Source organism: Eucyclogobius newberryi, unplaced genomic scaffold (genome assembly GCF_026437365.1).
Source record: "Eucyclogobius newberryi isolate DKJ021-1_F unplaced genomic scaffold, fEucNew1.0.hap1 SCAF_125, whole genome shotgun sequence".
NCBI classification, from domain to species: domain Eukaryota; kingdom Metazoa; phylum Chordata; class Actinopteri; order Gobiiformes; family Gobiidae; genus Eucyclogobius; species Eucyclogobius newberryi.
In genome coordinates this window covers 112501-136431 of record NW_027315752.1, presented here as the reverse complement: position 1 = coordinate 136431, position 23931 = coordinate 112501, and the positions used below count along the sequence as shown (strand labels likewise).

At 45.7% G+C, this 23931-nt stretch overlaps 1 protein-coding gene across 1 annotated transcript in view; it reads left to right on the top strand.

Moving 5' to 3' along the window:
* LOC140357115 (glycine receptor subunit alphaZ1) overlaps positions 1–23931 on the top strand; it is a 161788-nt gene that overhangs the window by 104673 nt on the left and 33184 nt on the right. Inside the window, exons 4-6 of the mRNA XM_072442033.1 lie at positions 8948–9171; positions 16919–17001; positions 21055–21192. Coding sequence (XP_072298134.1) covers positions 8948–9171; positions 16919–17001; positions 21055–21192 — 445 coding nt within the window. The remainder of the gene's footprint in view (positions 1–8947; positions 9172–16918; positions 17002–21054; positions 21193–23931) is intronic.

Sequence of the window (23931 nt, the reverse complement as noted above, 5' to 3'; positions counted from 1 at the left end):
CGGACCCTCATCTTCAGGTCTCAGAAGGGTTTGTTGGACCAGGACACGTCTCTGATGGTCCACAGCCCTAAGCGGACCCTCATCTTCAGGTCTCAGAAGGGTTTGTTGGACCAGGACACGTCTCTGATGGTCCACAGCCCTAAGCGGACCCTCATCTTCAGGTCTCAGAGGGGTTTGTAGGACTGGGACACGTCTCTGATGGTCCACAGCCCTAAGCGGACCCTCATCTTCAGGTCTCAGAAGGGTTTGTTGGACCAGGACACGTCTCTGATGGTCCACAGCCCTAAGCGGACCCTCATCTTCAGGTCTCAGAAGGGTTTGTTGGACCAGGACACGTCTCTGATGGTCCACAGCCCTAAGCGGACCCTCATCTTCAGGTCTCAGAAGGGTTTGTTGGACCAGGACACGTCTCTGATGGTCCACAGCCCTAAGCGGACCCTCATCTTCAGGTCTCAGAAGGGTTTGTTGGACCAGGACACGTCTCTGATGGTCCACAGCCCTAAGCGGACCCTCATCTTCAGGTCTCAGAGGGGTTTGTCGGACCAGGACACGTCTCTGATGGTCCACAGCCCTAAGCGGACCCTCATCTTCAGGTCTCAGAAGGGTTTGTTGGACCAGGACACGTCTCTGATGGTCCACAGCCCTAAGCGGACCCTCATCTTCAGGTCTCAGAGGGGTTTGTTGGACCAGGACACGTCTCTGATGGTCCACAGTGACAGGCACCAGAGGCCAGAGTTTGTATTATGATGAGAACAAGCTCACTGTCATCCTGTCTCCTTCTCCACTGTCTCCTTAGCGCTCTCTCCTTCCCTCCCACTCCTTTCCTTGTCCTTCTCTCTCTTTCTCCTTTACATGTTTCTCCCCTTCTTTCCTTTCACTCCTCTTTCTTCCCCTCTTCATCTCTTTCTTCACCGATGCACGAGACACTTGCAGAGTTGGTGAATCCCGCTCTCCCCTGTTTCTCCTTCCTTTCTCTCGTTCTCTTCACTCTCCTTTCCCTCTCTCCCCTCTCTCTCCTCTCTCCCTCTCTCCCCCTCACCTCCTCTCTCCCCCTCTCCCTCACTCAGACACAGTAGTCCTCGTCTTGTGTGTAGAGCAGAGCCTTGTGAGGACACTGTTCCTTTTCTCTCCTCTCTCCCTCCTCTCTCCCTCGCTCCTCCTCTCTCCCCCTCTCCCTCTACCTCCCCCTCTCCCTCTCTCCCCCTCTCCCTCTCTCCTCCTCTCTCCTCCTCTCTCCCCATCTCCCTCGCTCCCCCCTTCTCCCTCTCTCCTCCTTTCTCCCTCTCTCCTCCTCTCTCCCCCTCTCCTCCTCTCTCCCCCTCCCCTCCTCTCTCCCCCTCTCCCTCACACAGACACAGTAGTCCTCGTCTTGTGTGTAGAGCAGAGCCTTGTGAGGACACTCTTCCTTTCACCTGTCACAGCGCCGAGCCTGAACTCAAACCTCAGCACTTTCACACGTCTCCTGCTCCTGACACGAGTCTCAGCAGTTTAAGAAGAAGAGGAAGAAGAGGAAGAAGTCTTTGGAAACTATTCTTGACCCGGGTTTAGTCACGAGTCCATCAACACAGCGCAGAGTGAAAAGGATGTACGATATCTCACCTTTGAAGCGCCACTGCACAACGATTTGTGCTTAGAAATAGACCGAAAAAACACAGACACACATGCGTCCTTCTTGGCTCGCACTGACATAAACCTGACTCGTACTGCTCGTCTTATGTAGAAACGTACGTATCTCCATGGAGACTCTTCAGAAGTGTTGACTTTCTGTTTCCGTGCAGATGACGTGCCTCCAGAAAGTTACACAAAGACTCTTCGTTCATTTATTTCAATAATGTGTATTTGAAAAAGGTCCAGTCAGATTAGCTCGTTTGTTGAAGAAGGGTCAGAGCAGGTTCTTCTCAAAGTTTAAAATTAAGCTGGAGCCGCGTGGAGCCGCGTGGAGCCGCGTGGAGTCATGTGGAGTCATGTGGAGCCGCGTGGAGCCGCGTGGAGCCGCGTGGAGCCGCGTGGAGTCATGTGGAGCCGCGTGGAGCCGCGTGGAGTCATGTGGAGTCATGTGGAGTCATGTGGAGTCATGTGGAGCCGCGTGGAGCCGCGTGGAGCCGCGTGGAGCCGCGTGGAGTCATGTGGAGCCGCGTGGAGCCGCGTGGAGCCGCGTGGAGCCGCGTGGAGCCGCGTGGAGTCATGTGGAGCCGCGTGGAGCCGCGTGGAGCCGCGTGGAGTCGCGTGGAGTCATGTGGAGCCGCGTGGAGCCGCGTGGAGTCATGTGGAGTCATGTGGAGTAGTTGCAGTGGTCGCAGTAGTCACAGTGGTTATTGTAGTAGAAGTTGTAGTTTTAGTCATTGTACTAGATAGTTGTAGTAGTCGCAGTAGTCGTAGTAGTCGTAGTAGTCGTAGTAGTCGTAGTAGTCGTAGTATTCCAGGGTTCAGAATAAGCGGTATCGCAAAATGCAACGCAATTTCTCTCAAATGCGATGCATTCGTCAGAAAAAAGTGTTTTTGTTTCGCAGCTTTTGTGATACAAAAATGTGTGTTTTATTGTATCACCAAAGCGCCTAAAAGTACTGATCACTGTCAATCGATCGTCTATAACGGCATGACACATGTAGGACACTGTGTGGACATGACACATGCACATGTAGGACACTGTGTGGACATGACACATGTAGGACGCTGTGTGGACATGACACATGCACATGTAGGACACTGTGTGGACATGACACATGTAGGACGCTGTGTGGACATGACACATGTAGGACGCTGTGTGGACATGACACATGTAGGACACTGTGTGGACATGACACACGTAGGACGCTGTGTGGACATGACACACGTAGGACGCTGTGTGGACATGACACATGTAGGACGCTGTGTGGACATGACACATGTAGGACGCTGTGTGGACATGGCACATGTAGGACGCTGTGTGGACATGACACATGTAGGACACAGTGTGGACGTGACACATGTAGGACGCTGTGTGGACATGACACATGTAGGACACTGTGCCACGTGCGGTAAAGTTAGCGTCATATTCAGATTCAGACTTCCGAGGTCAATAACTCCTAAACACAAAAGTCTTTGCAGATCATTCACATGTCAAAATATTCATAGTTACACTGCCAAGTGACACAACCTCGTTTTAACAATCAGATGCGTATTTTGGGCGCAGCGAATTACACGGATCCAAATGTGCAGCCGGAGCAGAGACGAGAGTACTTAGGGACCGTCATCAAATAGCAAAACGAAAAATGGTAACGTTTTATTGCTGGAATAAATAAATAGAGCGGTACAATTTAAATAACACAATAAATACACCACAATGGACACCAGAGCAACCTTTATTTTTCCATCAGAAGCTTAATACATATTTTTTGTGAGTGTAAAGACAATTAATATGTAAATGAGACTCCTGCAAATAGTCGTGTGATTGATGATGATATGGACTGTCTGACTGTCTGACTGTGTTGATTAATTTGTTCAACAACTAATTTTATTTGCAAGTTTTCTGTTTTATTTTGAAAAAAAATTTAAAAAGTGTTTCAAGGTTGATTTAAGTTTTTTTTAATTAAAATGTTTACGAATACATTTGAAATAAATAATCTTGTTACATCAATGGAAAATATTGATTGTTAGTCACTTTCGTGTTTTGCTATGCAATTATCAAATTGCTATACAAATTCAAAAAAATTCACGGGTTGTTTAGCAGCACCGCTATACGAGTGAAAATCCTTAATCTGAGCCCTGTATTCGTAGTAGTGGTAGTAGTCGTAGTAGTGGTAGTAGTGGTAGTAGTGGTAGTAGTCGTAGTAGTCGTAGTAGTGGTAGTAGTCGTAGTAGTCGTAGTAGTCGTAGTAGTCGTAGTAGTCGTAGTAGTTGTAGTAGTGGTAGTAGTTGTAGAAGTCGTAGTAGTTGTAGTAGTTGTAGTAGTCGTAGTAGTCGTAGTAGTGGTAGTAGTGGTAGTAGTTGTAGTAGTCGTAGTAGTGGTAGTAGTGGTAGTAGTTGTAGTAGTTGTAGTAGTGGTAGTAGTTGTAGTAGTTGTAGTAGTCGTAGTAGTGGTAGTAGTGGTAGTAGTGGTAGTAGTGGTAGTAGTTGTAGTAGTGGTAGTAGTTGTAGTAGTTGTAGTAGTGGTAGTAGTGGTAGTAGTTGTAGTAGTGGTAGTAGTGGTAGTAGTTGTAGTAGTTGTAGTAGTGGTAGTAGTTGTAGTAGTTGTAGTAGTTGTAGTAGTCGTAGTAGTGGTAGTAGTGGTAGTAGTGGTAGTAGTGGTAGTAGTGGTAGTAGTTGTAGTAGTTGTAGTAGTGGTAGTAGTTGTAGTAGTTGTAGTAGTGGTAGTAGTGGTAGTAGTGGTAGTAGTGGTAGTAGTGGTAGTAGTTGTAGTAGTTGTAGTAGTGGTAGTAGTGGTAGTAGTTGTAGTAGTTGTAGTAGTGGTAGTAGTGGTAGTAGTTGTAGTAGTTGTAGTAGTGGTAGTAGTGGTAGTAGTTGTAGTAGTGGTAGTAGTGGTAGTAGTTGTAGTAGTTGTAGTAGTTGTAGTAGTGGTAGTAGTGGTAGTAGTTGTAGTAGTGGTAGTAGTTGTAGTAGTTGTAGTAGTGGTAGTAGTGGTAGTAGTTGTAGTAGTGGTAGTAGTGGTAGTAGTTGTAGTAGTTGTAGTAGTTGTAGTAGTGGTAGTAGTGGTAGTAGTTGTAGTAGTTGTAGTAGTGGTAGTAGTGGTAGTAGTGGCGTGAGGATAGAAGTAGAAGTCGTGGTACTTCTTTCTCCAGCGTCCTGTAAAGACGCCTGAGCTCCAGTGAACGTGAGTGACAGGCTCCAAACAGTGAGGTCATCGGAGGGCTCTTCTCTCTCCCACAATGCACCTCTGCTCCCACAATGCACCTCTGCCGCCGCGCTCTTAATGAAACCCGGCGCCCGGAGCGAGGGATAATCGACAGCCAAATGCCACCGCTCTCTCTCCGCTCTCCGTCGTGCGGTCGTGACGCGAATGTTAAACGGATCGATCCAGTTCAGAACGAGCCACGAGCTTTCCCATCGCCATCGAACACGGTCGGCACGGCGACGGTCGGCACGGCGACGGCCGGAAGATGGCGTCGTATTTGTGTTTTAATGAAACTTAAGAACGAGCTGTTTAGGATTAAAGCGTTTGATAAATGAATAATAAAACTGTCAATGTTAAAGCCTGAAAATGACTGAACCAAAACCAGGACAAAGCACTAAATATATATTTAAAACTAAATATATATTTAAAACTAAATATATATTTAAAACTAAATATATATTTAAGACTAAATATATATTTAAAACTAAATATATATTTAAGACTAAATATATATTTAAAACTAAATATATATTTAAAACAAAATATATATTTAAAACTAAATATATATTTAAGACTAAATATATATTTAAAACTAAATATATATTTAAAACTAAATATATATTTAAAACTAAACATATATTTAAAACTAAATATATATTTAAAACTAAATATATATTTAAAACTAAATATATATTTAAGACTAAATATATATTTAAAACTAAATATATATTTAAAACTAAATATATATTTAAAACTAAATATATATTTAAAACTAAATATATATTTAAGACTAAATATATATTTAAGACTAAATATAGGTTCAAGACTAAATATAGGTTTAAATTAAGACTAAACAGGAGATTACAAGAGTCCTAATCCAGGACTAAACCAGGACTATAAACTAGTACTTTTGTTCTGGTTTGAGCCCAGTTTAAGTCCTGATGTAGACCTGGTTTAGACCTGGTTTAGACCTGGTTTAGTCCTGGTTTAGACCTGGTTTAGACCTGGTTTAGTCCTGGTTTAGACCTGGTTTAGACCTGGTTTAGTCCTGGTTTAGACCTGGTTTAGTCCTGGTTTAGACCTGGTTTAGTCCTGGTTTAGACCTGGTTTAGACCTGGTTTAGACCTGGTTTAGACCTGGATTAGACCTGGTTTAGACCTGGTTTAGACCTGGTTTAGACCTGGTTTAGACCTGGTTTAGAAAACTACTTCAGGCTTCAGGAGTCATAAAAGAAAGATAGTTTTATAATATAAAGGTCTTATTTCCCTATATCGAGCCTGTTCCCTTCTCGTTTCCTTCTCGTTTCCTTCTTGTTTCCTTCTCATTTCCTTCTCGTTTCCTTTGTTTCCTTTTCGTTCCGTTCTGGTTTCCTTTGTTTCCTTCTGGTTTCCTTTGTTTCCTTTTCATTCCCTTATCGTTCCCTTCTTATTTCCTTCTCGTCTCCTTCTGGTTTCCTTCTCATTTCCTTCTCATTTCCTTTGTTCCCTTATCGTTCCCTTCTCATTTCCTTCTCGTCTCCTTCGGATTTCCTTCTCATTTCCTTCTCGTTTCCTTTGTTCCCTTCTCGTTCCCATCTTGTTCCCTTCTTGTTTCCTTCTCGTCTCCTTCTTGTTTCCTTCTGGTGTCCTTCTCGTTTCCTTCTCGTCTCCTTCTCGTTTCCTTCTGGTTGCCTTCTCGTTGCCGCTGCACAGTTTGCACCTGCAGCTCGACTCTGACCTTTGCCCTCTTCAGGATCACATGTTTCCTTCTGCTTTCCTTCTTTTTTCCTTCTTGTTTCCTTCTGGTTTCCTTCTGGTTTCCTTCGTTCCCTTCTGGTTTCCTTCTGGTTTCCTTCTGGTTTCCTTCTCGTCCCCTTCTCGTTTCCTTCTTGTTTCCTTTGTTCCCTTCTGGTTTCCTTCCGGTTTCCTTCTCGTTCACTTATCGTTTCCTTATCGTCTCCTTCTCTTTCCCTTCTCTTCTCCTTCTCGTTTCCTTCTCATTGCCGCTGCACAGTTTTGCACCTGCAGCTTGACTCTGACCTTTGCTCTCTTCAGGATCACATGTTTCCTTCTCGTCTCCTTCTCGTCTCCTTCTCGTCTCCTTCTCGTTCTCTTTTCGTTTCCTTCTCGTCTCCTTCTCGTCTCCTTCTCGTTTCCTTCTCGTTCCCTTCTCGTTCCCTTCTCGTTGCCGCTGCACAGTTTGCACCTGCAGCTCGACTCTGACCTTTGCCTTCTTCAGGATCACATCTCACGCGGAGCTCACGTCACGTTGAGCTTTGCCTCGAGTCAAACGGTGGATTTGGAGACGGCAGGTTTAAACCGAAGCCGCCATCGATCGAGACGGATTGGATTTTCCTGTTTTGATCGATTCAAACTGTTGATGTTATTATGAGAATTAAAAAAACTGTGAAATCTTTGATTCACTTTCACTTCCACCTTCTCGTAACTTCCCTCTCGCTTTAGGAGATCAAAGCTTCTGATCGATACCGAGACATAAACTGTGAGATACTAAAGCATTTTAAATTTCGGTTTAGCTTTTTGAGCACGAAATACATTGAAAAAACGCTTATTATTTATTAGTTCTTGTGAGAAACTCCTGCAGTTGAAATATTTGCAGGATTTAGCATCAATTTATATATGTATTTTTTCCCTTTGCGTTATGTCCTTGTTTATTTGCAGAGAAATAGTAACTTCTCCAACAACAATATGGTTTAGTTCCTGTGGTTTGGTTCCTGTGGTTTGGTACCTGTGGTTTAGTTCTTGTGGTTTGGTTCCTGTGGTTTAGTTCCTGTGGTTTAGTTCTTGTGGTTTGGTTCCTGTGGTTTGGTTCCTGTGGTTTGGTTCCTGTCAGTGACAGTTCCAGGCCAGTCAAAGTCCAGGTTTAGACCTTCAGACTGAGTCCAGGTGACGAGCCGTTTGTTTCTGTGACACAAAATCGATAAATCTGTGAAACGGAGCAAACGACTGTGAAACGACTGTGAAACGTCTGTGAAACGACTGTGAAACGACTGTGAAACGACTGTGAAACGACTGTGAAACGGCTGTGAAACGACGCTGTGAAACGACTGTGAAACGACTGTGAAACGGCTGTGAAACGACGCTGTGAAACGACGCTGTGAAACGACGCTGTGAAACGACGCTGTGAAACGACGCTGTGACTGTGGAAAGAGCGCGATAAAAAAAGGTTCTAACTGTGTCCAAATGTGTAAACCACCAAATTACAGTCAAATTACAGCCTATTTAAATACAGTAAAAAGTGTTCCCTCCTGTCCTCTCCCCTGACCTCTCTCCTGACCTCTCCCCTGACCTCTCTCCTGACCTCTCTGCTGACCTCTCCCCTGACCTCTCTCCTGACCTCTCCCCTGACCTCTCTCCTGACCTCTCTCCTGACCTCTCTCCTGTCATCTCCCCTGACCTCTCTGCTGACCTCTCTCTTCTCCTCTCCCCTGACCTCTCTCCTGACCTCTCTCCTGACCTCACTCCTGACCTCTCTGCTGACCTCTCCTGACCTCTCTCCTTACCACTCTCCTTTCCTCTCCCCTGACGTCTCTCCTGACCTCACTCCTGACCTCTCTCCTGACCTCTCTCCTGACCTCTCTGCTGACCTCTCTTCTACTCTCTCCTGACCTCTCTCCTGACCTCTCTCCTGTCCTCTCCCCTGACCTCTCTGCTCACCTCTCTCTTCTCCTCTCCCCTGACCTCTCTCCTGACCTCTCTCCTGACCTCTCCCCTGACCTCTCTCCTGACCTCTCTCCTGACCTCTCTGCTGACCTCTCTCCTGACCTCTCTGCTGACCTCTCTTCTCCTCTCTCCTGACCTCTCTCCTGACCTCTCTCCTGTCCTCTCCCCTGACCTCTCTCCTGACCTCTCTCCTGACCTCTCCCCTGACCTCTCTCCTGACCTCTCCCCTGACCTCTCCTGACCTCTCCCCTGACCTCTCTGCTGACCTCTCTGCTGACCTCTCTCCTGACCTCTCTCCTGTCCTCTCTCCTGTCCTCTCCCCTGACCTCTCTGCTTACCTCTCTCTTCTCCTCTCCCCTGACCTCTCTCCTGACCTCTCTCCTGACCTCTCCCCTGACCTCTCTCCTGACCTCTACCCTGACCTCTCTGCTGACCTCTCTCCTGACCTCTCTGCTGACCTCTCGCTCCTTCTCCTCAGGATTACCGGGTGAACATCTTCCTGAGGCAGCAGTGGAATGACCCGCGTCTGGCCTACAGCGAGTACCCGGACGACTCCCTGGACCTTGACCCGTCCATGTTGGACTCCATCTGGAAACCCGACTTGTTCTTCGCCAACGAGAAGGGCGCCAACTTCCACGAGGTCACCACGGACAACAAGCTGCTGCGCATCTCCAAGAACGGGAACGTGCTCTACAGTATACGGTGAGGGGTCTATCACAGTATACGGGGTCTACTACAGTATACGGTGAGGGGTCTACTACAGTATACACTGAGGGGTCTACAGTGTGCACTGAGGGGTCTACTACAGTATACAGTGAGGGGTCTACAGTATACAGGGGTCAACAGTATACAGTGAGGGGTCTACAGTATACAGTGAGGGGTCTACAGTGTACACTGAGGGGTCTACAGTATACAGTGAGGGGTCTACTATAGTGTACACTGAGGGGTCTACTACAGTATACAGTGAGGGGTCTACAGTATACAGGGGTCAACAGTATACAGTGAGGGGTCTACAGTGTACACTGAGGGGTCTACTACAGTATACACTGAGGGGTCTACAGTATACAGTAAGGGGTCTACAGTATACACTGAGGGGTCTACTATAGTGTACACTGAGGGGTCTACTACAGTATACAGTGAGGGGTCTACAGAATACAGGGGTCCACAGTATACAGTGAGGGGTCTACAGTATACAGTGAGGGGTCTACAGTATACAGGGGTCTACAGTATACGGTGAGGGGTCTACAGTATACAGGGGTCTACAGTATACGGTGAGGGGTCTACAGTATACAGTGAGGGGTCTACAGTGTACACTGAGGGGACTACTACAGTATACAGTGAGGGGTCTACAGTATACAGTAAGGGGTCTACAGTATACACTGAGGGGTCTACTATAGTGTACACTGAGGGGTCTACTACAGTGTACACTGAGGGCGAGGGGTCTACTACAGTATACAGTGAGGGGTCTACAGTATACAGGGGTCTACAGTATACAGTGAGGGGTCTACAGTATTCCGGGGTCTACAGTATACGGTGAGGGGTCTACAGTATACAGGGGTCTACAGTATACAGTGAGGGGTCTACAGTATACAGGGGTCTACAGTATACAGTGAGGGGTCTACAGTATACAGTGAGGGGTCTACAGTATACAGTGAGGGGTCGACAGTATACAGGGGTCTACAGTATACAGTGAGGGGTCTACAGTATACAGTGCGGGGTCGACAGTATACAGGGGTCTACAGTATACAGTAAGGGGTCTACAGTATACAGTGAGGGGTCTACAGTATACACTGAGGGGTCTACTACAGTGTACACTGAGGGGTCTACTACAGTGTACACTGAGGGTGAGGGGTCTACTACAGTATACAGTGAGGGATCTACAGTATACAGGGGTCTACAGTATACAGTGAGGGGTCTACAGTATTCCGGGGTCTACACTATACAGGGGTCTACAGTATACAGTGAGGGGTCGACAGTATACAGTGAGGGGTCGACAGTATACAGGGGTCTACAGTATACAGTGAGGGGTCTACAGTATTCCGGGGTCTACACTATACAGGGGTCTACAGTATACAGTGAGGGGTCTACAGTATACAGTGAGGGGTCGACAGTATACAGTGAGGGGTCGACAGTATACAGGGGTCTACAGTATACAGTGAGGGGTCTACAGTATACAGTGAGGGGTCGACAGTATACAGTGAGGGGTCGACAGTATACAGTGAGGGGTCGACAGTATACAGGGGTCTACAGTATACAGTGAGGGGTGTACAGTATACAGTGAGGGGTGTACAGTATACAGTGAGGGGTCTACAGTATACAGTGAGGGATCGACAGTATACAGGGGTCTACAGTATACAGTGAGGGGTCGACAGTATACAGTGAGGGGTCGACAGTATACAGGGGTCTACAGTATACAGTGAGGGGTCGACAGTATACAGTGAGGGGTCTACAGTATACAGGGGTCTACAGTATACAGTGAGGGGTCTACAGTATACAGTGAGGGGTCGACAGTATACAGGGGTCTACAGTATACAGTGAGGGGTCTACAGTATACAGTGAGGGGTCTAAAGTATACAGGGGTCTAAAGTATACAGGGGTCTACAGTATACAGTGAGGGGTCGACAGTATACAGTGAGGGGTCGACAGTATACAGGGGTCTACAGTATACAGTGAGGGGTCGACAGTATACAGTGAGGGGTCGACAGTATACAGGGGTCTACAGTATACAGTGAGAGGTCGACAGTATACAGTGAGGGGTCGACAGTATACAGGGGTCTACAGTATACAGTGAGGGGTCTACAGTATACAGGGGTCTACAGTATACAGTGAGGGGTCTACAGTATACAGTGAGGGGTCGACAGTATACAGTGAGGGGTCGACAGTATACAGGGGTCTACAGTATACAGTGAGGGGTGTACAGTATACAGTGAGGGGTCTACAGTATACAGTGAGGGGTCGACAGTATACAGGGGTCTACAGTATACAGTGAGGGGTCGACAGTATACAGGGGTCTACAGTATACAGTGAGGGGTCTACAGTATACAGGGGTCTACAGTATACAGTGAGGGGTCTACAGTATACAGTGAGGGGTCGACAGTATACAGGGGTCTACAGTATACAGTGAGGGGTCGACAGTATACAGGGGTCTACAGTATACAGTGAGGGGTGTACAGTATACAGTGAGGGGTCTACAGTATACAGGGGTCTACAGTATACAGTGAGGGGTCTACAGTATACAGTGCGGGGTCGACAGTATACAGGGGTCTACAGTATACAGTGAGGGGTCTACAGTATACAGTGAGGGGTCGACAGTATACAGGGGTCTACAGTATACAGTGAGGGGTCGACAGTATACAGTGAGGAGTCTACAGTATACAGGGGTCGACAGTATACAGTGAGGGGTCGACAGTATACAGTGAGGGGTCGACAGTATACAGGGGTCTACAGTATACAGTGAGGGGTCGACAGTATACAGTGAGGGGTCGACAGTATACAGGGGTCTACAGTATACAGTGAGGGGTCGACAGTATACAGTGATGGGTCGACAGTATACAGGGGTCTACAGTATACAGTGAGGGGTGTACAGTATACAGTGAGGGGTGTACAGTATACAGTGAGGGGTCTACAGTATACAGTGAGGGGTCGACAGTATACAGGGGTCTACAGTATACAGTGAGGGGTCGACAGTATACAGTGAGGGGTCGACAGTATACAGGGGTCTACAGTATACAGTGAGGATTCGACAGTATACAGTGAGGGGTCTACAGTATACAGGGGTCTACAGTATACAGTGAGGGGTCGACAGTATACAGGGGTCTACAGTATACAGTGAGGGGTCGACAGTATACAGTGAGGGGTCTACAGTATACAGGGGTCTACAGTATACAGTGAGGGGTCTACAGTATACAGTGAGGGGTCGACAGTATACAGGGGTCTACAGTATACAGTGAGGGGTCTACAGTATACAGTGAGGGGTCTAAAGTATACAGGGGTCTAAAGTATACAGGGGTCTACAGTATACAGTGAGGGGTCGACAGTATACAGTGAGGGGTCGACAGTATACAGGGGTCTACAGTATACAGTGAGGGGTCGACAGTATACAGTGAGGGGTCGACAGTATACAGGGGTCTACAGTATACAGTGAGAGGTCGACAGTATACAGTGAGGGGTCGACAGTATACAGGGGTCTACAGTATACAGTGAGGGGTCTACAGTATACAGGGGTCTACAGTATACAGTGAGGGGTCTACAGTATACAGTGAGGGGTCGACAGTATACAGTGAGGGGTCGACAGTATACAGGGGTCTACAGTATACAGTGAGGGGTGTACAGTATACAGTGAGGGGTCTACAGTATACAGTGAGGGGTCGACAGTATACAGGGGTCTACAGTATACAGTGAGGGGTCGACAGTATACAGGGGTCTACAGTATACAGTGAGGGGTCTACAGTATACAGGGGTCTACAGTATACAGTGAGGGGTCTACAGTATACAGTGAGGGGTCGACAGTATACAGGGGTCTACAGTATACAGTGAGGGGTCGACAGTATACAGGGGTCTACAGTATACAGTGAGGGGTGTACAGTATACAGTGAGGGGTCTACAGTATACAGGGGTCTACAGTATACAGTGAGGGGTCTACAGTATACAGTGCGGGGTCGACAGTATACAGGGGTCTACAGTATACAGTGAGGGGTCTACAGTATACAGTGAGGGGTCGACAGTATACAGGGGTCTACAGTATACAGTGAGGGGTCGACAGTATACAGTGAGGAGTCTACAGTATACAGGGGTCGACAGTATACAGTGAGGGGTCGACAGTATACAGTGAGGGGTCGACAGTATACAGGGGTCTACAGTATACAGTGAGGGGTCGACAGTATACAGTGAGGGGTCGACAGTATACAGGGGTCTACAGTATACAGTGAGGGGTCGACAGTATACAGTGATGGGTCGACAGTATACAGGGGTCTACAGTATACAGTGAGGGGTCGACAGTATACAGTGAGGGGTCGACAGTATACAGGGGTCTACAGTATACAGTGAGGGGTCTACAGTATACAGTGAGGGGTCGACAGTATACAGGGGTCTACAGTATACAGTGAGGAGTCTACAGTATACAGGGGTCGACAGTATACAGTGAGGGGTCGACAGTATACAGTGAGGGGTCGACAGTATACAGGGGTCTACAGTATACAGTGAGGGGTCTACAGTATACAGGGGTCTACAGTATACAGTGAGGGGTCTACAGTATACAGTGAGGGGTCGACAGTATACAGGGGTCTACAGTATACAGTGAGGGGTCTACAGTATACAGTGAGGGGTCTAAAGTATACAGGGGTCTACAGTATACAGTGAGGGGTCTACAGTATACAGTGAGGGGTCGACAGTATACAGGGGTCTACAGTATACAGTGAGGGGTCGACAGTATACAGTGAAGAGTCTACAGTATACAGGGGTCGACAGTATACAGTGAGGGGTCGACAGTATACAGTGAGGGGTCGACAGTATACAGGGGTCTACAGTATACAGTGAGAGGTCGACAGTATACAGTGAGGGGTCGACAGTATACAGGGGTCTACAGTATACAGTGAGGGGTGTACAGTATACAGTGAGGGGTCTACAGTATACAGTGAGGGGTCGACAGTATACAGGGGTATACAGTATACAGTGAGGGGTCGACAGTATACAGGGGTCTACAGTATACAGTGAGGGGTCTACAGTATACAGGGGTCTACAGTATACAGTGAGGGGTCTAATGTATACAGTGAGGGGTCGACAGTATACAGGGGTCTACAGTATACAGTGAGGGGTCTACAGTATACAGGGGTCTACAGTATACAGTGAGGGGTCTACAGTATACAGGGGTCTACAGTATACAGTGAGGGGTCTACAGTATACAGTGAGGGGTCGACAGTATACAGGGGTCTACAGTATACAGTGAGGGGTCTACAGTATACAGTGAGGGGTCGACAGTATACAGGGGTCTACAGTATACAGTGAGGGGTCGACAGTATACAGTGAGGAGTCTACAGTATACAGGGGTCGACAGTATACAGTGAGGGGTGTACAGTAGTTTTACTTGCTGCTCGTCACGTCCGGACACATAAAGTCTTGTGGCGTCGTCTCGTCGAACTTCACCTCAAAAAGCAGAACGTTTCGCTCTTGGAGCGAAAGTGAAGGAGAAACGCTCTGATGGAGTCATAAAAGTGTGATGGATGTGCACCACTTTCACACGCTTTTTATGTCTTCTCCATCTTTGAGAGGCTCTGTTCAAAGCTCAGGCCGTTAATCACACTGAGGCCGGTTTAGACCCGTTTTAGACCCGGTTCAGACCAGATTTAGACCCGGTTTGGACCCGGTTTAGACTCGGTTTCACCTTTACTTTCTCCTGCTTTTGTCCAGGTTTAGATTTAGTTCTGGTTTATTTCCAAGTCTTCCTTAAAGGCGCAATGGACGATTTTTTTGGCGATTTGAGAACACAGGCGGAAGTGCGCATGCGCACTTTCCCGTGTGGACCGATACAACACACACGTGCGTTTGTTTATTAGCGCAACGGAGCGCATCACATCTCTCGTCTCCCGTAGATTTCCGTCTTTTATGAGTCAACAGTCTATCTCCGTCTTCATTTTGTCCCGTACACTGAGGGAACTATATTATGATCAATGCACTTAGACACGCGGAACCGTGCTGCTCTCGGGGGACGAGCCACCCGCGGCTGCAGGTGAGCGATAGGTGCGTTTTATGATTGATACGTGGCAGGACTAATCGGCCGTCCACGCCACGAGGAAATAAGACTAAAATTTGGGCCAAAAAAATCGTCCATTCAACCTTTAAGTCCTTCTTTATATCCGGATTTTAAAAAAAATTGTCTGGCTTTAGACATGGTTTAGACAGGTTTAGACCTGGTTTAGGCCTGATTTAGACCCAGTTTAGACCTGGTTTGGACCTGGTTTAGACCTGGTTTAGACCCGATTTAGACCTGGTTCATTCCTTATCCAGTCCTGATTCAGTTTAGTCCTGGTTTAGTCCAGCTTTAGTCCTGCTTCTTGTCATTCCCGCCGTGTGCCGTGTTTCTTATCACACGTTTTCGTTTGTAGAGGGTGGAGCTAAAACGCTTCTTTTATACTTCCCCTTCTTCAAACTGAAGAGGGCGTCGTCTGAAGGGGGCGTCGTCTGAAGGGGGCGTCGTCTGAAGGGGGCGTCGTCTGAAGGGGGCGTCGTCTGAAGGGGGTGTCGTCTGAAGCGTCGGGGAACGTCCAAGCCAAAGCGCGGCACATTGTGTTTACGGCTTTTTGTGGCCGCTCTCTCTCTCGCTCGCCGCAGCCGCTCGGGGCGCTGCAGAGACTGCGAGCGTGATGGATGCGAGCAGCCGCGCAGATCCAACTGTCAGATTATAGTCATGTGAAAAGAGACGGGAATATGTGGATCGTGCGGTTTGTGCGGCGAAGCGGACGAAGCGGCGGCTGGAATCAGATACAGATACGAGCTGAGTTCACGTTTACAAATTGGAATTCCGAGCTTGAAAGATGTTCCAGTTTGAATTTACAGATCGGAACTCTAATAATCCAACATCTGAAACCACAATTGCCAAGTCAAATTCAATTCAACCCTATTTTACTTCAGTCAACTGGTTTAAACACAAAATTCTGCTCTTACCGTATTTTCTGGACTATAAGTCGCACCTTTTTTCATCGTTTTGGCCGGGGTGCGACTTATACTCCAGAGCGACTTATATGTGATATTATTCGTTATTTTCACTCTGACAACCACAAGAGGGCGCTCTAGGCTCTGAGCGACACAGAAGAAGAATCTGCACTTCCTCTTCCTCTGGAGTTTGTGGAGTTGTTTAGAAGTGACACAGAGGAAGAAGAATTCAATGGATTTAGTGATTTGGGGTAAAACTGATGCTTTGCTAAACTTGTTAGCATGTTCTTTATGCTATAGTTCTCTGAATAACTGTTCATATGTTACGTTAACATACCAGACACTTACCACAGTTCTGTCTGTGCCTCATGTAGCTGAAGGTGTTAGCGCTAGCATACGTCATGTAGCTGAAAGTATTAGCGTTAGCATACGTACACCTATTCACCATGTTCTCTCATCTGTTATTATTTTAAACTGCATTTCAAGAGGAAATGTCTGTTCTTGGTCTTGGATTTTATAATACATTCCCCAAAAATGCGACTTCTACTCCGGAAAATACGGTATATTATTCTGCATATTATTATTGACTGTAATACATACTGAGTACAAAGGAGCGAGTTATGTTTGAACGTTCAGCTGCTCCATGTTTCACGTCTGTAGAAGATGGATCTGAAATGTTAAAGTGCCAGATGAACCCGGAGCCGCTTGAGCTGGTCTCGAGCGCTCTCTAAACGTCCCGATTCTTGTGTTTCCGTGCGTCGCTTTGTCTCTAAAAATGTCTTCTCCTTTGGCTCTTCCTCAGAATCACCCTGATCTTGGCCTGTCCCATGGACCTGAAGAACTTCCCCATGGACGTGCAGACCTGCATCATGCAACTGGAGAGCTGTGAGTGCGGCCGTCACACGTGTTCTGAACGTGTTCTGAACGTGTTCTAAACGTGTTCTAAAACGTGTTCAAAACGAGTTCTAAACGTGTTCTAAACGTGTTCAAAACGAGTTCTAAACGTGTTCTAAACGTGTTCTAAAAGTGTTCTAAACATGTTCCAAACGAGTTCTAAACGTGTTCTAAATGTGGTATAAACGTGGTCTAAACGTGTTCTAAACGTGTTCTAAACGTGTTCTAAACATGTTCCAAACGAGTTCTAAACGTGTTCTAAACGTGTTCTAAACGTGTTCAAAACGAGTTCTAAACGTGTTCTAAACGTGTTCTAAAAGTGTTCTAAACATGTTCCAAACGAGTTCTAAACGTGTTCTAAATGTGGTATAAACGTGGTCTAAACGTGTTCTAAACGTGTTCTAAACGTGTTCTAAACGTGTTCCAAACGAGTTCTAAACGTGTTCTAAACGTGTTCTAAACGTGTTCAAAACGAGTTCTAAACGTGGTCTGAACGTGTTCTAAACGTGTTCTAAACGTGTTCAAAACTAGTTCTAAATGTGTTCTAAACGAGTTCTAAACGAGTTCTAAACGTGGTCTAAATGTGTTCTATACGAGTTCTAAACGAGTTCTAAACGTGGTCTAAAAGTGTTCTAAATGTGTTCTAAACGTGTTCAAAACGTGGTATAAACGTGTTCTAAACGTGGTCTAAACGTGTTTTAAACGTGTTCTAAACGTGTTCAAATGAGTTCTAAATGTGGTCTAAATGTGTTCTAAACGTGTTCTAAACGTGTTCTAAACGTGTTCAAAACGTGTTCAAAACGAGTTCTAAATGTGGTCTGAATGTGTTCTTAAACATGTTCAAAACGTGTTCCAAACATGTTCAAAACGAGTTCTAAACGTGTTCTAAACGTGTTCTAAACGTGTTCTAAACGTGTTCTTAAACGTGTTCAAAACGTGTTCAAAACGAGTTCTAAACGTGTTCTAAACTTGTTCAAAACGTGTTCAAAACGTGTTCTAAACGTGTTCAAAACGTGGTCTAAACGTGTTCTAAATGTGTTCTAAACATGTTCAAAACGTGGTCTAAACGTGTTCAAAACGTGTTCTAAACGTGTTCAAAACGTGTTCTAAACGTGTTCAAAACGTGGTCTAAACGTGTTCTAAACGTGTTCTAAACGTGTTCAAAACGTGTTCTAAACGTGTTCAAAACGTGTTCTAAACGTGTTCTAAACGTGTTTTAAACGTGTTCTAAATGTGTTCTAAACGAGTTCTAAACGTGGTCTGAATGTGTTCTTAAACATGTTCAAAACGTGTTCTAAACTTGTTCAAAACGAGTTCTAAACGTGTTCTAAACGTTTTCAAAACGTGTTCTAAACGTTTTCAAAACGTGTTCTAAACGTGTTTTAAACGTGTTCTGAATGTGTTCTAAACGTGTTTTAAACGTGTTCTAAACGTGTTCTAAACGTGTTCAAAACGTGTTTTAAACGTGTTCTCAATGTCTTCTAAACGAGTTCTAAACGTGGTCTGAATGTGTTCTTAAACATGTTCAAAACGTGTTCTAAACTTGTTCAAAACGAGTTCTTAACGTGTTCTAAACGTGTTCTAAACGTGTTCAAAACGTGTTCTAAACGTGTTTTAAACGTGTTCTAAACGTGTTCAAAACGTGTTCTAAACGTGTTCTAAACGTGTTCAAAACGTGTTCTAAATGTGTTTTAAACGTGTTCTAAACGTGTTCAAAACGTGCTCTAAACGTGGTCTAAACGTGTTAAAAATGTGTTCTAAACGTGTTCAAAATGTGTTCTAAACATGTTCAAAACGTGTTCTAAACGTGTTCAAAACGTGTTCCAAACGTGTTCAAAACGTGGTCCAAACGTGTTCTAAACGTGTTCAAAACGTGGTCTAAACGTGTTCTAAACCTGTTCAAAACGTGGTCTAAACGTGGTCTAAACGTGTTCTAAACGTGTTCTAAACGTGTTAAAAACGTGGTCTAAACGTGTTCTAAACCTGTTCAAAACGTGGTCTAAACGTGGTCTAAACGTGTTCTAAACGTGTTCTAAACGTGTTCAAAACGTGGTCTAAACGTGTTAAAAACATGTTCTAAACGTGTTCTAAACGTGTTCAAAATGTGTTCTAAACATGTTCAAAACGTGTTCTAAACATGTTCTAAACCTGTTCAAAACGTGGTCTAAACGTGTTCTAAACGTGTTCCAAACGTGTTCAAAACGTGGTCTAAACGTGTTCTAAACGTGTTCAAAACGTGTTCTAAACGTGTTCTAAACCTGTTCAAAACGTGGTCTAAACGTGGTCTAAACGTGTTCTAAACGTGTTCTAAACGTGTTCAAAACGTGGTCCAAACGTGTTCTAAACGTGTTCAAAACGTGGTCTAAACGTGTTCTAAACCTGTTCAAAACGTGGTCTAAACGTGGTCTAAACGTGTCCTAAACGTGTTCTAAACGTGTTAAAAACGTGGTCTAAACGTGTTCTAAACCTGTTCAAAACGTGGTCTAAACGTGGTCTAAACGTGTTCTAAACGTGTTCTAAACGTGTTCAAAACGTGGTCTAAACGTGTTAAAAACATGTTCTAAACGTGTTCTAAACGTGTTCAAAATGTGTTCTAAACATGTTCAAAACGTGTTCTAAACATGTTCTAAACGTGTTCAAAACGTGGTCTAAACGTGTTCTAAACGTGTTCCAAACGTGTTCAAAACGTGGTCTAAACGTGTTCTAAACGTGTTCAAAACGTGTTCTAAACGTGTTCTAAACCTGTTCAAAACGTGGTCTAAACGTGGTCTAAACGTGTTCTAAACGTGTTCTAAACGTGTTCAAAACGTGGTCTAAACGTGTTAAAAACATGTTCTAAACGTGTTCTAAACGTGTTCAAAATGTGTTCTAAACATGTTCAAAACGTGTTCTAAACATGTTCTAAACGTGTTCAAAACGTGGTCTAAACGTGTTCTAAACGTGTTCCAAACGTGGTCTAAACGTGTTCTAAACGTGTTCAAAACGTGGTCTAAACGTGTTCTAAACGTGTTCTAAACGTGTTCTAAACGTGTTCTAAACGTGTTCAAAACGTGTTCCAAACGTGTTCATAACGTGGTTACTTATTACTCATTACTTTTCATATCCGATAATTGGGTTCGATCACGTGAAAAAGAGGGAACGAAGTCTCAGCTTAGGTTTATTAAATTAGACCTGTAACAATGACTCGACTTCTCGACAATAAAAACACACGTACAGTTGTATTTGATCATTTTGATCATTATCTTTAAAACACAGGCCAAATCGTTTAAAGTCGATGAAACGACTCGTGGTTTTTCCTCTGAAACGTGAAAACTGAGAATGAGTTTTACTTTTTCACAAACTGCGTGATAAAAGTGCCTCCAGCGTTAATAAAACCAGCTCTGACTATTAACTATAAAACTGTAACGACCCGAGAAAGTTCTGGAAAAGTATCAAAACCACCAACAATCTGACACACTTGTCGCAGAGCCGCTCGTGGTCAGTCTAGAGCCGCTCGTGGTCAGTCTAGAGCCGCTCGTGGTCAGTCTAGAGCCGCTCGTGGTGAGTCCAGAGCCGCTCGTGGTCAGTCTAGAGCCGCTCGTGGTCAGTCTAGAGCCGCTCGTGGTGAGTCCAGAGCCGCTCGTGGTCAGACTAGAGCCGCTCGTGGTCAGTCTAGAGCCGCTCGTGGTCAGTCTAGAGCCGCTCGTGGTCAGTCTAGAGCCGCTCGTGGTCAGTCTAGAGCCGCTCGTGGTCAGTCTAGAGCCGCTCGTGGTCAGTCTAGAGCCGCTCGTGGTGAGTCCAGAGTCTAGAGCCGCTCGTGGTCAGTCTAGAGCCGCTCGTGGTCAGTCTAGAGTCCAGAGCCGCTCGTGGTCAGTCCAGAGCCAAATATCTCAAATGAGTCCGCGCGGTTAATTATCGTTGTAATCCATCTGTGACAGGAGGATCTTGTGTAGTACTTTGTCCCAGACGCAGTACATACATATACTGTCTTGTCTGTGTATGGAGGACCTTGTGTAGTACTTTGTCTCAGACGCAGTACATACATATACTGTCGTGTATTTACAGTCGGATACACGATGAACGACCTGATCTTTGAGTGGGACGAGAAAGGAGCGGTGCAGGTCGCCGACGGACTGACTCTGCCACAGTTCATCCTGAAAGAAGAGAAGGACCTGCGCTACTGCACCAAGCACTACAACACAGGTACTAGTACTACTACTGCTACTGCTACTGCTACTGCTACTGCTACTACTACTGCACCAAGCACTACAACACAGGTACTAGTACTACTACTGCTACTGCTACTGCTACTACTACTGCACCAAGCACTACAACACAGGTACTAATACTACTACTGCTACTGCTACTGCTACTGCTACTACTACTGCACCAAGCACTACAACACAGGTACTAGTACTACTACTGCTACTGCTACTGCTACTGCTACTACTACTGCACCAAGCACTACAACACAGGTACTAGTACTACTACTGCTACTGCTACTGCTACTGCTACTACTACTGCACCAAGCACTACAACACAGGTACTAATACTACTACTGCTACTGCTACTGCTACTGCTACTACTACTGCACCAAGCACTACAACACAGGTACTAGTACTACTACTGCTACTGCTACTGCTACTGCTACTACTACTGCACCAAGCACTACAACACAGGTACTAGTACTACTACTGCTACTGCTACTGCTACTGCTACTGCTACTGCTACTGCTACTGTACCAAGCACTACAACACAGGTACTGGTACTACTACTGCTACTGCTACTGCTACTGCTACTGCTACTGCTACTGCTACTGCACCAAGCACTACAACACAGGTACTGGTACTACTACTGCTACTGCTACTGCTACTACTACTGCACCAAGCACTACAACACAAGGTACTAGTACTACTACTGCTACTGCTACTGCTACTACTACTGCACCAAGCACTACAACACAGGTACTAGTACTACTACTGCTACTACTACTGCTACTACTACTACTGCTACTGCTACTGCTACTGCTACTACTACTGCTACTACTACTACTACTGCTACTACTACTGTTACTACTACTGCTACTACTACTACTACTGCTACTACTACTGGTACTACTACTGCTAATGCTACTGCTACTGCTACTGCTACTGCTACTGCTACTGCTACTGCTACTGCTACTGTACCAAGCACTACAACACAGGTACTGGTACTACTACTGCTACTGCTACTGCTACTGCTACTGCTACTGCTACTGCTACTGCACCAAGCACTACAACACAGGTACTAGTACTACTACTGCTACTGCTACTGCTACTGCTACTACTACTGCACCAGGCACTACAACACAGGTACTAGTACTAGTACTGCTACTGCTACTGCTACTTCACCAAGCACTACAACACAGGTACTAGTACTGCTACTGCTACTGCTACTGCTACTGCACCAAGCACTACAACACAGGTACTAGTACTGCTACTGCTACTGCTACTGCACCAAGCACTACAACACAGGTACTAGAACTACTACTGCTACTGCTACTGCTACTGCACCAAGCACTACAACACAGGTACTAGTACTGCTACTGCTACTGCTACTGCACCAAGCACTACAACACAGGTACTAGAACTACTACTGCTACTGCACCAAGCACTACAACACAGGTACTAGTACTACTACTGCTACTGCTACTGCACCAAGCACTACAACACAGGTACTAGTACTGCTACTGCTACTGCTACTGCACCAAGCACTACAACACAGGTACTAGTACTGCTACTGCTACTGCTACTGCACCAAGCACTACAACACAGGTATTAGTACTACTACTGCTACTGCTACTGCTACTGCTACTGCACCAAGCACTACAACACAGGTACTAGTACTGCTACTGCTACTGCTACTTCACCAAGCACTACAACACAGGTACTAGTACTGCTACTGCTACTGCTACTGCACCACGCACTACAACACAGGTACTAGTACTGCTACTGCTACTGCTACTGCACCAAGCACTACAACTGCTACTGCTACTGCTACTGCACCAAGCACTACAACACAGGTACTACTACTGCTACTGCTACTGCTACTGCACCAAGCACTACAACACAGGTACTAGTACTACTACTGCTACTCCTACTGCACCAAGCACTACAACACAGGTACTAGTACTGCTACTGCTACTGCTACTGCACCAAGCACTACAACACAGGTACTAGTACTGCTACTGCTACTGCTACTGCACCAAGCACTACAACACAGGTATTAGTACTACTACTGCTACTGCTACTGCTACTGCTACTGCACCAAGCACTACAACACAGGTACTGGTACTACTACTGCTACTGCTACTGCTACTACTACTGCACCAAGCACTACAACACAAGGTACTAGTACTACTACTGCTACTGCTACTGCTACTACTACTGCACCAAGCACTACAACACAGGTACTAGTACTGCTACTGCTACTACTACTACTACTGCTACTACTACTGCTACTACTACTACTGCTACTGCTACTGCTACTGCTACTACTACTGCTACTACTACTACTACTGCTACTACTACTGTTACTACTACTGCTACTACTACTACTACTGCTACTACTACTGGTACTACTACTGCTAATGCTACTGCTACTGCTACTGCTACTGCTACTGCTACTGCTACTGCTACTGCTACTGTACCAAGCACTACAACACAGGTACTGGTACTACTACTGCTACTGCTACTGCTACTGCTACTGCTACTGCTACTGCTACTGCTACTGCACCAAGCACTACAACACAGGTACTAGTACTACTACTGCTACTGCTACTGCTACTGCTACTACTACTGCACCAGGCACTACAACACAGGTACTAGTACTAGTACTGCTACTGCTACTGCTACTTCACCAAGCACTACAACACAGGTACTAGTACTGCTACTGCTACTGCTA